We start from the raw sequence: 15,772 nt of genomic DNA, 5'->3' as shown, positions 1-15,772 counted from the left end.
GCCAACACCTACACCGTTGAAGCTTGAGTGATTGGTGATTGTTTCCACCCCCCCCCCCCCCCAAAAAATCAAGTGTTTTGTGAAGAGGAACTTGATCCCGCATCGCGGAGCCTCTAGTAAATTGCTCTTGGCAATGTTTGTGGTAGTGGTTCTTGTGACGGGGTTGTGGATCCAGCGTGTGATGTTGGTCAATGTGCAAATCACCTACGATAGGACTCGCTACAATAGGGATTAAGTTTCCTACAAGCATCCAAAGTTCCAAATCTTAGGAGAGAAAAATCACGATGGCATATCTCTTTCCCGGTTCGATGTAAGCTCCACATGTGTAGTTTATTCATTCCTTACTTGTGTAATGCTTATTTTCTAGCAATTCATTCATCTCTTGTGCTGTGCTTGTTCCCTTGTGGTATTTGAGTAGTAGTAGCTCTCTTATTTAGTGTAGCAGTAGAGTAGAAAGTAGTTATAACTAGTTGTAAGTAGCTCTCTAATTCGCTCTTACGTAGTTGATAGCTTATTAAAAATAAATCTTATTAATAGGCATCTGTATTTAAACATAATATGTCGGAGTAGATGCATAGTAAAAGCTACATATCTAAAAAACTAAAACAATTTACACTTAATAATGGAGGGAACAATTCTCTAGCAACTGAGACGATTTACTCATCCATAAATATTCGTCATTAAAAAAGCATGCATGTGAACGTAACCATCCAGATGGACCTCACTGTGAATGGACATAAAAAGGCGTTACTGTTGTCAGAAACGGATTCTTGTGCGAGTGGAACAATGCCGTACAGGATCTGAGGCAGCATGTGATCTTTGCGGGGTCTTCTCGGACGTTGTTGATGCCACATGTTCCTATTTCTGTTGCAGGAAGATCGTGTGGCCAGTAGAGTGCTTGTGCTCTCTCGGTGGTCCAAACTTAGGACCCACAAGTATCGATCGGTTAGTGGAAGAGGTCGCCACGTACATTCCACTTGATAACAGCGGCGCACCCGGAGTGAGGCGGACTGGGGTCTGGGGAGGGTAGGGCAGGCAGATGCAGGGGAGCGCAGGAGTGAGACAGGAACAGGACCAGGGCCTAGTGATTATTGGAACGAAGAACAGTGTCCCACCGCTCGTCTCGTCTGGCAGAGGAACGAGGACGAAGAAAGCGCTCACGTCGTCCTTGTTGCGGCTGCGAGGGACGTTCTGGAAGTTGTACGAGGATGTGCAAGTCATCTTCTTGTTTATGCTGACTCGCGGTATCCTCGACTTTTATATCTGTCTTTTAGAGCCCTTTAAAATTCTCTATATTTTATTTCTCTCTAACAACGTTTTCTATATCTCGTCTTCTATGCGTCAAAGACTAACGTTAGAGAAATACTAGTCTAAGTATCCATGCGTGCGTTGTAAAACGACACACGCATTATTTAATAAAATGTTAGAGCACAAAGATTACATAAAACAAACAACACATATTTATCACTGACCTTAACTCACAAATTCTTTGTCAGCAATCAGAATTAAACTGTTATAAATGAAATTATACTACGATGTAAATATCATAAAAATAAATTCTAAAAAGTGATGATTAAAGCTAAGCAAACTCTGAATGCGCACGCATAAAACATAGTTTGCTAGGATTCATTAGGCTTTAGATACCTGCACTGGTATATACACCGTTTATTCCTTAACGAGACAAGCTGGTCATTTTATAATGATATAGTGTGACACTAAGATTGATCCATATAATATTTCGACATTGTAAAACTATAATCCACTTTTATGATTTTCAAACCATACTTATTTATTTTATAAAATCAGAAATACACTTGAGCTAACAGGAAACCGTAGACTTACTATCGTACAAGAACCATTGCATGGTTATGATGGGTCCAACAAGGCTGATCGGAATGGACAGGATTCTTGTGAACAAATTGTGAAATTCAATACTTTTCAGTTTTGATAGCCTAGAAGCATAAGATGAGATCATTAGAAAAACTGTAAAGTAGATTTTGACAACAATAATATCTTAGACTGGAAAATTATATTTATATATTTACACGTATGCTATTTTTTAGCATTTTTGTTGTACATGGATGAGACAATATTATTTGCAGGACTTACAACAGTACCAACGACCCCAGAGATATAACCAACTACACAAGTAGCACCAAGCTGATGGATGTATTGTTGAGCCGTCTTTCTTTTGAATAACTTTCTGATACAGGAAGCATTTCAGCGGTATAAGTTTCAGCGCATTGCTTACATTACGCTCACTGCTAAAACAAAAATGCTAGAAAAACCCAAATACGTGGCAGTTTAATCCCATGAGCTAACTGTCTCGGATCAGGCGATCAGCCTCCTCAGGCCAAGGTGTTGAACCACTCTAAACTCTTGTGTTCATCTAGAAGACCAGGCAATCACCTAAACGGCTAAGCCTACTCCTCATCTGAGAATCCGGGTGGGTGCAATCCACCACCTGACCAGATGATTCCCCTCTCCAATATTTGGTGTGCCAGGTAGGGAGCGCAAGCTCTAAAGCCTGGCCCCTCGATTGAGATGACATCATGCCTGCCTTCTTGCAAGTTCGGCCAGGGCGAGCTTGCCGATGTCGGGCGCAAGACGAAAAAGCGACACCTCAAATGACTCGCCATTGATCTCAAGCAACACCTTAAGAGGCGCGCTGCTGCCATCAAACAAGGGGAAACAGAAGCCTCGCCAATGCCGTTTGAGGTTCATAAATTTTAAAAATAATTTTAGTATAAATAAAAAAACAAAATGACTTTTCTTGATATCTTCTAAAGATCTATAACTTTAGGTACATAATTTCGTGGAACTTATAATGACCTACATCATCAACTGCACTAAATATTTTAGAGTTAGAGCAGTTTTAAATAGGCCTAAAGCCATGTCCAGAAAATCTTATATCTCATCCCCTATCTTATCCCATATTTTAAACTTTATTCTGCAAATATTATTATCTACAATTCGTTGTTCTCTATTTTACATAAGCCTGACCAACGAGGTTGCGAACTTGTGAGAGCAATGTCACATATACATTTTTCGTCTAAAAAATAACACAACTATGTAGGTTACGCGCGTGTAAATTAAAGTGAATCACGTTGACTCAAATTTATAGTGATAATATTTATATTTTACGATCCAAATCAATTTATGAAAAAATACATTTCAAAATTAATCTGTTAGTATTTATTTGATATTATAAATTGATACATTTTTTATACTTAATCAAATTTAATAATACTAAATTATGACGCCATATTGTGTCAAGACTTAGTAGGTAGACCAAAGTATGGGCCACCAAAAAAATCAGAACTGGTCCAACCCGACCAATGCAATGGGCAGACACGGACTAAAGTTTTTGATCATCCAATAATCCATGGATGTACTAGATACATGTCATGATTTTTGATCCAAAATCCGAACAACCCAAAAAACCAATGCAAAGCCAAATAAAATGACCCAACTCCAAAAAACTCAGACTTGACATATCCGTGAGATAGGCACGGATCAAGCCGTTTTGACCCAACACTATACATGGTTCGAGTGCAAGTGCAGGTCATACCAAACGACTCACCACCGACATTGATAAAATTCGAAATGGATCGTTTTAAGTTAGTAGTAGGAGAGATCGTATCGTATCCATGGTTCTCGTATCGTATACATGTGAGGTCATCACAAGTTACGTGACGGCACATGGACTGGACCGGTCCTTCTTGACCTCGAACTGAGCTCGCCATCGGCCACGAGCCCACGACCAGAGTAGGCGCGCGTAGGAGTAGGTCTCAGAAAGATTGACCAAACATTTGAAATTTCCGCAAACAGCTTCCATCGAGAATTTAAAACTTCTTCCACAGAGGAATTGAGAGTGGTGATCGCTAGGGGGCGCGAGCGCGGTTAGATTAGGTCAAAACACGGGGCTTAATTAAAGGCGTACGGCGTCCTGGCCTGGCGTCCGCATCATGCATGATATATATGGCGCCGTGACACCGGTGACATGAATAAATTCAGGGACGGCCTTTGTCGGCACATCACGTCGGACGGCAATAATACAATAATACCCTTGATTGTTTTAATTGTCTGGTGGGTGAGAACGCTTATGGATAGGTGGATGACAATTGGAAGTAATTTTAATCAACTTGCCATGGGTAGTGGGTCTTTCATAAAAAATAAGCTGAAATAAGCACCCTTTGATGAGCTTATAGGATTATCATAATCTCAAGTGCTAGATTATGTAATCTTATCAGATAAGTTGCTTGTTTGTTTCCTCACTAGTTTATTTACATTGGATTATATAATTTATATAGATTATAATCTCAAACAAACAGGGCCTAACTATCGTACAAGAACCACTGCATGGTTATGATGGGTCCAATGCAACAAGGGTGATCGGAATGGACAAGTACTTTTCAGTTTTGATAGCCTAGAAGCATAAGATGAGAACATTAGAAAAATTGTAGAGTAGATTTTGACAACAATGATACCTTATGCTGGAAAATTATATTTATATTTACATGTATGCTATTTTTTAGCATTTTTGTTGTACATGGATGAGACAATATTATTTGCAGGACTTACAACAGTACCAACGACACCAGAGATATAACCAACTACACAAGTAGCACCAAGCTGATGGATTGTTGAGCCGTCTTTCTTTTGAATTATTTTCTGATACAGGGAAGCATTTCAGCGGTATAAGTTTCAGCGCATTATTTACATTACGCTCACTGCTAAAACAAAAATGCTAGGAAACCCCAAATACGCCGCAGTTTAATCCCATGAGCTAACTGTCTCGGATCAGGCGATCAGCCTCCCGAGGCCAAGGTGCTGCACCCGCACGATAGCGCCGCAAGACTGCAACTTGAGCACTCACCAAACAATAAAAATCCGCTCACCTGCACTGCAGGTTGACCTTGAGCACGTCGAGCGGGTATCACAACAGTTACAATTAATTTGTTGAAACCAGATTGTAAGAACACTCCTTAATGACGGAGATCTCATGTATAAACCATGTCCACACCCATCTCCAATTAGATCATTCTTCTTAGAGATGTTTTAACTCTGCAGTCTTTAGAAACACAAGTTTGGCTACAAATCGTTAACACTAACACACCTAAAATACAAGGGAAAAAAATAGCGCTGCAACACCCTACAATGTGTAAATTGGACATCAGCTGCCAATGTGAACTTGATAATTTCCAGGACGGCTTGTTTATAATATGCTGGTGTTGTTTTTCAACTTACAATTTTTATGTAGAGTTACTGCTAGAGCAAATTATCCCAAATGTCATATTACAAATATACGGTATTATAAGTATCTGTCATTACTATGAGGCATTCTCAAAACTTAATCATTCATCCATTCAAGATTGGTCAGAACTGTTACAATGAAGGTTTTAAAAAAACAAGAGAGATAAAATCATGAAATTTGAAGAGGAGTCCACCTAAGACCCGAACATTCAGGAACAATGGCATCGACGACGATGAGCTAGGTCAGGAGGAGAACCTTGGAGCTATGGAGAACAATGCTCGGGATGTTGGATGAGACAAGGCAGAGGACTTCAAGATGGATCCAACAGGAACTGCTACAACATCTAAACCATACAACTCACAGTGGATGTATGGTATTACAATCTGGCGGCCTGAACTACTCTAAACTCTTGTGTTCTTGTGTTTATCTAGAAGACCAGTCAACACCTAAGCCTACTCCTCATCCGAGGATCAGGGCGGGTGCAATCCGCCACCTGACCAGAGGATTCTCCTCTCCAACATTTGGCGCACCAGGTAGGGAGCGCAAGCTCTAAAGCCTAGGCCCCTCGATTGAGATGACATCCTGCTGCCTTCTAGCAAGCTCGGCCAGGGCGAGGTTGTCGACGTCGGGCGCAAGGCGGAAAAGCGACACCTCAAGCGACTCGCCATTAATCTCAAGCAGCACCTTAACAGGCGCACCGCTGCCATCAAACAAGGAGAAACAGAGGCCTCACCAATGGTGTTTGAGGTTCATAAATTTTAAAAATAATTTCAGTATAAATAAGAAACACGATGACTTTTCTAGATAATTTCTAAAGATATATAACTTTAGGTCCATAATTTCGTGGGGCTTCTAATGACCTACATCATCAACTACACTAAATATTTTAGAGTTAGAGCAGTTTTAAATAGACCTAAAGCCATATCCAACTAACCTTATATCTCATCCCCTAACTTATCTCATATTTTAAACTTTATTCTAAACTTTATTCTGCAAACATTATTATCTACAATTCTAAGTTCTCTATTTTACATTATCAACATAAGCCTGACCTACGAGGTTGCGAACATGTGAGACCAATCTCACATATACATTTTCCGTCTAAAAAATAACACAACTATGTATGTTACGTGTAAACTAAAGTGAATCACGTTGACTCAAATTTGTAGTGATAATATTTATATTTTACGATCCAAATCAATTTACGAAAAAATACATTTCAGAATTAATTTGTTAGTGTTTATTTGATATTATAGATTGATATCTTTTATTTATACTTAATCAATTTTAATAATACTAAATTATGACACCATATTGTGTGAAGACGTAGTAGGTAGACCAAAGTATGGGCCACTAAAAATTCAGACTTGGTTCAACCCGACCAATGCAACGGGCAGACACACAGACCAAAGTTTCTGATTTACAATAATTCATGGACTAGATGCGGGTCATGATTTTTGATCCAAAATCCGACCCAACCCGAAAAACCAACCAAAAGCCAAATAAAATGACCCTAGTCCAAAAAAAAAACTCAGACCTGAAGTACACGGATCAAGCCGTTTTGACCCAACACTATGCATGGATCGAGTGCAAGTCATACCAAACGACTCACAACCGACTTTGATAAAATTCGAAATGGATCGTTTTAAGTTAGTAGTAGGAGAGCTCGTGCCGTATCCATCAAGGTTCTCGTATCGTATACACGTGAGGTTATCACAAGTTACGTGATGGCGCGTGAACTGGGCTGCGCTGCGCAGCCCTAGCTGTTGAGAAGACCGGTCCTTCCTTCTTGACCTCGAACTGAGCTCGCCATATGTGACTCGACGACAAACGAAGGCCACGAGCCCACGACCAGAGTAGGCGTAGGAGTAGGTCTCAGAAAGATTAACCAAACGTTTCAAATTTCCGCAAACGGCTTCCATCGAGAATTTAAAACTTCTTCCGCAGAGGAATTGAGAGTGGTTTTATCGCTAGGGGGCGCGAGCGCGGTTAGATTAAGGTCAAAACACGGGGCTTAATTAAACGCGTACGGCGTCCTGGCCTGGCGTCCGCATGATATTGATATGGCGCCGTGACGCCGGTGACATGAGTAAATTCAGGGACGGCCCCTGTCGGCACATCACGTCGGACGGCCACAGTGCCGTGACGGACTTTAACATGCAGCGTGCACGTCGCGATGTGATGGCGCGCGGTAGGATGTGATCAGGCCGCGGCCGCCCATGATCCTGATCCTGAGAGGAGGAGACGCACGCCTACGCCTGTGTGTGTTGTGTGTTGCCAGTTGCCCGTAGCGTTTCCGCTCCGGTCCATGCATCCCACAGGCGGACCTGGCCTGGCCCCTGGGCTGCCTTTCAGTCTCAGGCTCTCACCGCCGGCGCCGGTGTCCTTTCGTCTTGGAAAAAAAACACGAATGACGGCGACGCGACCGCGCGCGCCTGTATCATAGTACGTGTACCTGTATGCAAGCGGCGCGCGCGCGGCAGCTGATCCACGGCTCCACTCCAGTCTCCACTCGTCGACGACGGACGGCGGATCGGTCAGAGACGGTCACCTGACAAGCCCGGCATCGCTTTTCACGCTGCTGTCCTCGACAGTTTCCGCATTCAAGGTCTCCTTCTTGTCAAGTCAATTCAGTTGTACGTGTGGCTGACTGACTCACACTCCAGACTCCAGTACCCGAGCAGGTGGTACTACTCCGTCATGTTGACCCTACATGATTCAAATTTTATATTCAAATAGCTGCCATTTTTTTTCCTAACACATCATTATCTCTATTCCTTTTTTTAATTTTGTATGATTTATTTATTTTTGTTTCGTTTAAATTGTCATGTCAAAACTTGAAATGCCAACAATTTTGACACGCAGAGAGAAAGAGAGAGAGAGAGTAGTTGTCGCTAGTCGTTGCAGTGACCGAGGGATCATCTGTTGCTTGCTTGGAGACGACACGACACTTGAAGCCGATCCATCGATACCGTACCATGGAGTAGTAGCGCACAACAGTGCTTAAAAGATGCGTACGTTCACAACAGTGCTTTGAATTGACATGGGTTGGGCGCTAGCTAATACTCCCTCCGTTTCTTTTTAGTTGTCGCTGGATAGTTCAATTTTGCACTATCCAGCGACAACTAAAACGAAACGGAGGGAGTAACAAGCTAGTAGTGGAGGCAGTCGCGCCAGTCAGTTTGCGTTGCGGAGACTAACTCCGTTGTACTAGTGCTTAATAATGTGCAATCATTCTCACTTTAAGCGTTCGTAATCACGGGTATAAGCACCTTGTACATGATCTAGCTTCATGATCTTCAAACCAATCATGGGTGTCATCATTTGGCAAACAAACAAAACCACGACCACCATCACCACCACGATCATGCTTATTTTCCGTGTGATTGCAATAATACTTTTGCCAAACGTAACATCCGAGATAATCCCCGTAAAGAACAATACTACGAAAACCAAAAAAAAAAAAAGAGGCAGAAGTGGGAAATCATGTTCTCAGCTCCTGTCCAGATCGTTGTCTCAACGCGGTCTCAGCTTAATCTCTGATGGACCCAAAAAGGAGAAGGTACTGGCCCTGGTCTCCACCCTGGTCCACCAACGAGTTACAACAACTAAAAAGGGTGTAGCAGCTGTGTGTTTCACATGCATCAATCAAAAGATCGAAAAGGTTAACTAATTCGGTTCGCTAGCAGAAATTACGCCTAAGCAAGCGCGCGTTACCACATGTTTTGAAACGAAACACAAAAGGGTGGGACCTTCTCTAGAGCTAGCTACTAGGAGCCGTCGGATACGGGATCCAACGGACGACGACCCGGGGAGAACCAAAAAAAAACCCTAAAGCTAGGCCTAAGTGTATTTACTACTTATCAGCCTAAAACTCCCTCGGGTCGATGAATATGGAGCGTCTGGCCGGCGCCTTGGTCCAGTCGCCGAGCGGGCCGGAGCCGTAGCCGTCCGCGAGCCGCTTGATGCACCAGAGGTCCTCGGCGCCTAGCCGCGCCCAGTGCGGCACCCCGGCGCGGACGGGCTCGCAGGCGCCGACCTCGGTGGCCACCACGCCGCACCCGCCGTCGCGCGCCATGTTGTGCGCGCTGCGGCACAGCGCGCGGGCGAGCCTGGGCGCGTCGGGCCCGGCGCCGCCCAGGCCGTAGAGGAAGTAGAGCCCGAACGGCGCGAACAGGTTGGGGATGGAGGGGATCCCGAGCCACGGCGCCGCGCGGTCCACCAGCCGCGTGGCGCCCGCCGCGGCGCGCATCAGGCGCGGCGCCCCGCGCACCTCCAGCCGGAAGGCGTCCATGCAGTTCCACACGCTCAGCACGGCCCACGACGCCGGCGGCGCCGCCACGAACGCCTCCGCGCCCTCCCACCGCGCCGGCGACGACGGCAGCGCCAGGAACGTGCCCAGCGACAGCGCGTTGGATAGCACGGCGCCGATGTCGGCGGGGAAGAACTCCACGCCGGCGAAGTGCCAGCGGTACAGCAGCTCCGCCTCCCGCGGCTCCAGGGCCACGATGGCCGCGCTCCGGGACGGCCTCAGGGCGTGCCGGAACACCGGGTGCACCAGCACGGACGGCGTGCGGAACTTGGCGTAGCCGCAGCGGCCCGTGAACAGCCGCACCGACGCCTCGTTGTCCTGCTCCGTCGCCATGTACGAGTACTCGGCCCCCCTTTGCCGGAACCACTCCTCCATACGATCCACCAGCTTCTTCCCCACCCCTTTCCTCCTGCACACGGCAACAGTGAGCTAACAGTGAACCATGATTATATATTCTTCTTCTCCATGATGATGACCACGACGACGACGAACAAAACAACAACATTATATTGGCGCGCAGCACTGATCGATGGCAACCATGCACCCGCGCAATATTGTATATATATATAGTACACAGTGGGACGATAGTACTACGAGTACGTACCGGTGGCTGGGCGAGACGCGGAGGCCGAGGATGTAGCCAACCTTGGTGTAGATGGGGTCGTCCTTATTAGCCTGCTGGGTGGTGGTGGTGCCAGCAGAGACGACGGTCTTGACGCAGCCGCGGACGACTCCGGCGATCTCCGTGCTGTTGGGGCCGGTTGCTGTCTCTGCGACCTGCTTTTCCAATGCATATCCCGGCCGTTCAGACATGCGTTTCGCGGGCAGTCCATTAATTTCAGTTGAGTTCCTTCCTGTTTCCTCCGTCCGGCCGGGACCCACGTCGTACTACGTACGGGGCGCCGGAACCGGAACGAGAAGAAACGAAACGAAACGAAACGAAAACGAAACACGACGAGGCGGAAGGAGACGAGGGCGGGAGGCATGGGGGGACGGGCGCAGGACAGGTGGTAGGCTAGGTCGGGCGAGCCCAGCCCCAGCCCCAGCGGCTCATCTCACACCTGCTGCATCTGGCCGGCCGGCCGCTGGGCCTGTGCTTAGCCGCAGGCAGCCACGACCACAACGTGGGTGTATAGAGCAGACAGAGAGCGCGCGAGCACAGCACGTACGCACGTGTACACGTACCAGCATGAGGGAGTCCGGCGAGTGGCGAATGCGGCAGAGCGGGTCGCCGAGGAGGTCCGTGAAGAGGCACATCTTGCCGCCGCCGCTGCACCCGACCTCGCACGCGCGCTCCACCTCCTCCACGCCGACGCGGTCGCGCGCGGCGTCGTACGCCCGCACCACCACCACGACGGCCGGCGCCTCGACCATCTCCCGCGGCCGGCCGGTACGGTCTCCCAGGAACGAAGGGGCGAGAGAGGAGCTGGGTGGGTTTAATTTGGTGCTTGATATAGTAGTTGCCCGCCCGCTGCGGCGCGAGAGGGGTGGTGATGAAGAAGGGAGCGAGCGAGAAGGCCGCAAGTATGAATCACGTGAGTGCGCGGGCGGGAGGCGGAGGCGAGGGCGTCCTTTTGCGTGCCTGCCTTCCTCTACAGTTACTAATCCTCCCCACACACGCACGAAGGAGTAGCGGCGCAGCCTATCCGCCGCCCACTACTCCGCACTCCGCGGCTAGCGCGATATCGCACCCGGTGCAATAACTGGCGGCGCCTGTCTAGCTTGCTAGGCAGGGCGCGATTGCGTGCGCGGGACAGGCCCGAGCTCAGGACAGCCAGCTAGCAGGAGGCGCGCTTTCGAAGGAGAGGAGGCGGCGGCGGCGGCGGCGGTGGTAAAGCTGCAGGCTTTGCGCAGGGAAGATGACTGATGAGTAGGATCGACAACAGGTTGCTACTACAGACTCCCCCTACAGGAGAGGGGATGCTGCTCACTGCCTCACTGTGGGCTTGGATAGTTGGATGGATGTGTGGTGAGTAACTGAGTGGTGAGTGGTGGTGTAGTGTAGCGATCCGCAGCACAGGGGAAGGCGGCTGCTCACTGCTGCCCAGGCTAAGCTCCGTTGATGGCGTGGGAGCCGCTTGCCCTGCTATTTATACCGGCCATTGGACCTCGGAGTTGGCCCCACCAGGTGAAAAAGGTAACAATCGGTCCCGCTCTTTCCATTTTCACTTTGTTCAGTACTATTCAGGTTTAATCTTCTTTTAGCATATCAACTTGAGCTTCAACACGGTCCAAAATCTTGAGCTATATATATAGGTATTGGAAGTTTTCTAAAACCCATAAATTTAATTAGTGCAGCTAATTAAGCTTGTTTATCTTTCTTCTGTATTCTTTCTTTAACATAATAAATACCATTCAGAAGTCTATATTAATTTCTATCCGATTATGATAAACTTATTTATTGTAGTTTTTTTACGGTTTAATGTCACATGCCTCAGCCTTTTAACTATTGTCAAAAGACAAGAATCCATGACAACACCAAGTTTAGACAAAACACTCTCTATTTCCTACCGAAGACAGGGAACCCTCTCCTTGCAAAACAGAAAAGTTAGAACTCAGCGACCAACAACGAATACCCTAGAGCAAAGGAAGAAAGGTCTCAAACCCCAAAGCCAGCTAGAACCCAAAGGAGCATCCAAGGCACACCACCAAGCTTCTGTGGAAGTCTTCCATGGGATCATCAAATATTTCACCGCAACTTCCTTTCCGCCACGAAACATTTCAACACCATGTTATATATTTAGACAACGTCCCCAAGTTGAATTGGGTGGCCAGAACAGTCCTTGTCGCACTCTTGGTTTTCTCCATAGTGATCTTCAATTGCTCTTTCTTTTCCGGAGGGCATAAGATTATCCAATTTTGTAAAAGCCCACATATCCTGTGGATCCATCATCTCCATGTTTCTCCAACCTATTCTACGAAAGCATAACTCATTCAAGAGTGAAAGGGTGTAGTCCCTCAAGTATTTTGGTGATTATTGACAATATAAGATAATTGTGACTAATGCCATAGATAAATTTGAGTTAGGTCACAATGATGGAGATTGGTTTGGTCAATGTACGGTTCTGATGCCCCTGCTTATTGATTTTCATTGCAGTTTTTTAAAGGATGAAAGAAAAAGGTTCAGGATGCACTAGTTTGACATTTATATTAGTTTAGGACCTGATTTTTTCTTTAACTATACTATTAAAGGGGTATGAGCTATTAGCTTGATCTAGATAAGTGTAACAAGTTTAGTATAGTGCACACTAGTTGTATTTAGCTTTAGGTGGCTTAGAAAGGCAAAAAAGAAATAAGGGTCAAAGCCCAATTCCACATTTTTGAATCTGGACAAGTTGGAGGGGTTTGCGAAGTGTCGAACTCTAAGTTTTAGGATCATCAAACCACAGTGGATCGATCTGATGCCTCCACCTAGACAACTTGAGAGCACTCGATCGTTGTACCTCATTAGACCTATGCGTTGAGTCTGACAATCTGTGTGATTAGACCTGAGAGTTTCATAGGTGTTTTCGATTGGTCCGACAACATGTATTAGATCATATTGTGGCACTATTTGTGCCAGTGTTCCTTTTATAGGATTGTCGAACCCAGTGAGTAGTTGCCTCGTCGGTCCAAAGTGGATGGGTCCGATGGATTCTGTGTAGTGACGAGAGGTTTTAGTGGATGTTGGACTGGTATGACGATGAGTCGCACCATACGCTCAACACAATATGTGATGTTTCATACCAATATCTAGTGATTATCATGATTTGTGTGTTTAGAAGCGAATGATATGCCAATAGAACACAAGGATTTATACTAGTTTGAGTAGAATGTCCCTATGTCCAGTTTGTGTTGCTCGTGTTACCTTGTCTGAGTCTGTACTAGGGCGAGAGAGGGATGAGTTCCCAAGTATCTGGTGCACAAGTGTGAATGGGTGTTCTAGTGTTTGATTACAAGGTTTGTTGTCCCTTGAGCATGAGCCTCTCCCCATCATTTTACATGCTAAGGCAGGAGTGGACCCTTTTAGAAGAGGTTGGGGTCGAGCGAGATGGGTAGTGGCGTTGCCCATCATGTATTGTGTCCTTACAAACACCAACAAAATGGGTTAGCTGAAGGAAAGCATCACCATACAGTTGAAGTTGGTCTTTCCCTCCTTGCACAAGCCTATATGCAATTAGAATTTTGGGATGATAGTTTTCTTGCTATTATTTACTTGATCAGTCGTACACCAAGCAAAGTCATCAATTATGAAATTGTTGGAACTCTTGTTTCATGAAACACTTGATTATGAGCCTTTATGTATCTTTGGACTAGTTTGTTGGCCCAACGTTTGCTCATACAACACTCACAAACTTTTATTTTGTTCCATATTTTGGAGTCTTAGGATTCGACATGTTTTACAAAGGCTTCAAGTACCTATTTTGGACTAGTTTATATATTACGGGATATTACCTTTGATGAGTTTATTTTTCCTTTTGCCGAACTACATTCCACAACTAGGTAGTGGCTCCAACAGGAAATATGCCTTCTTCAACCTCACCTCCTAAATATTGGGGTTAAGCAATCGCATGATCATGTGACTAATTCTTTGGTTAATCATGTTGATACTTTTGGTGCGAGTATTGATAGTTTTTAGGAAGAAACAACAATAAACAATGACATAGACTTTTTTATGATTAATCATTTGCACCACAAAATGGTGTGACACCCTCTCCAGGGTCAGCAACATCTTCATAGAAAGATTCTGAATAATCTAAAAATTCCATCGAGAACACATAACAAGACTGTATATAGAAGCAGTGTGCATGTGGTGTACCGCGCAGTGGGATATTCTACGGATAGGGGAGAACAAATATGTCCTAAACTCTACATAGATGGTACCGTCTAGTATGGAACCAACATAGATGGTACCGTCTAGTATGGAAATCTGATGACCACTGGTGAACCGCAAAATTTAGAAGTTGTGCATGATAAACATTGGAAAAACACTATGGATATTGAATTCTGTGCACCACGGGAAAAAACGGTGCCTAGTTCCACCTCAGAAGGGTCGCGATGTTATTGATTGCAAATTGGTATACAAAATCAAAAGAAAATAAGATGAAAAGTTGCTAAGGACTTTAAACAAATATATGACATTAATTATGAGGATACCTTTAGTCTTGTTGTTAAAGCAACTACTATCAAAATTACCATTTCTTTTGTTGTATCTAGTGGATGGTCTCTTTATCAACTAGATGTGCAAAATGTTGTCCTCCATGGAAATTTAGAAGAAGTTTACATGTGATAACCTCCTGGGTTTAAAGATCATCCATGTCTTGATTATATCTGTAGATTGGACAAGCCATCATATGGATTGAAACAAGCTCCTCATTCTTAGTATGCCAAGTTGGATAAGAAACTTTATGCTCTTGGTTTTGATGGAACAAAGATAAACACTCCTTTATTTTATTATCATAAAAATGATATATCTATGTTTATTCTATTATATGTTGATGATACAATTATAGCAAGTTCAAAATAAGATATTGTCATAGTATTGGTGTAGGATCTTAAACATGATTTCTTATTGAAGGATCTAGTGAAACTTTACTCTATCAAGGAATAGAAGTAAACAAGAGACATGACGACATAGTTTTCACTTGAGATAACTATGCAACATATCTTCTTCAAAGTGTTGGCATGGCAGAATCCAAACATGTAAGCACACTATTTGCACTAGCGACAAAATATCTCTTCATGCAAGAACATTGCTAGGACCAAAAGATGCAACACAATATAAGCGTATAATGGTTGAGTTTGACTAAACCTGATATTGCATTCCTAGTTAACAAGGTACATCAATGTTGCATGCTCCTACTATAGTGCATTGGGCTACAGTAAGCGAATATTAAGCTATATCACATTTTATACTAATCTCATTGTGAAGATTTGCAAATTCAATGATAATAAATGGTTACTCATATGTGATAGTCGCCTAGAGGGGGGTGAATAGGGCGAAACTGAAATTTACAAATATAAACACAACTACAAGCCGGGGTTAGCGTTAGAAATATAAACGAGTCCGCGGGAGAGGGCGCAAAACAAATCGCAAGCAAATAATGAAGTGTGACACACGGATTTGTTTTACCGAGGTTCGGTTCTCTCAAACCTACTCCCCGTTGAGGAGGCCACAAAGGCCGGGTCTCTTTCAACCCTTCCCTCTCTCAAACGGTCCCTCG

At 44.9% G+C, this 15,772-nt stretch overlaps 1 protein-coding gene across 1 annotated transcript; it reads right to left on the bottom strand.

Annotated features, from left to right (window-relative positions):
• Nucleotides 1-8,924: 8,924 nt before the first annotated feature.
• Nucleotides 8,925-10,968, bottom strand: LOC100384002 (uncharacterized). Its single transcript, NM_001176613.1, has 3 exons — nt 10,755-10,968; nt 10,174-10,346; nt 8,925-9,978 (listed from the first exon to the last, which is right to left on the bottom strand). Exons 1-3 carry the CDS (start codon nt 10,941-10,943, stop codon nt 9,126-9,128), a joined length of 1,215 nt encoding a protein of 404 aa, NP_001170084.1. The 5' UTR covers nt 10,944-10,968; the 3' UTR covers nt 8,925-9,125.
• Nucleotides 10,969-15,772: the final 4,804 nt, after the last annotated feature.

This window comes from Zea mays, chromosome 1 (assembly GCF_902167145.1).
Source record: "Zea mays cultivar B73 chromosome 1, Zm-B73-REFERENCE-NAM-5.0, whole genome shotgun sequence".
NCBI classification, from domain to species: domain Eukaryota; kingdom Viridiplantae; phylum Streptophyta; class Magnoliopsida; order Poales; family Poaceae; genus Zea; species Zea mays.
The sequence above is the reverse complement of the archived record's forward strand: the minus strand, read 5'-3'. Positions and strand labels throughout refer to the sequence as shown.

Excerpts from the sequence above, each read along its gene's own strand:
- LOC100384002 (NM_001176613.1), bottom strand. The coding sequence starts at position 10,943 with ATGGTCGAGGCGCCGGCCGTCGTGGTGGTGGTGCGGGCGTACGACGCC. Across the intron at positions 10,347-10,754 it reads CGCCGGACTCCCTCATGCTG|GTCGCAGAGACAGCAACCGG; the intron begins GTACGTGTACAC and ends TTGGAAAAGCAG. Across the intron at positions 9,979-10,173 it reads CGCGTCTCGCCCAGCCACCG|GAGGAAAGGGGTGGGGAAGA; the intron begins GTACGTACTCGT and ends TGCCGTGTGCAG.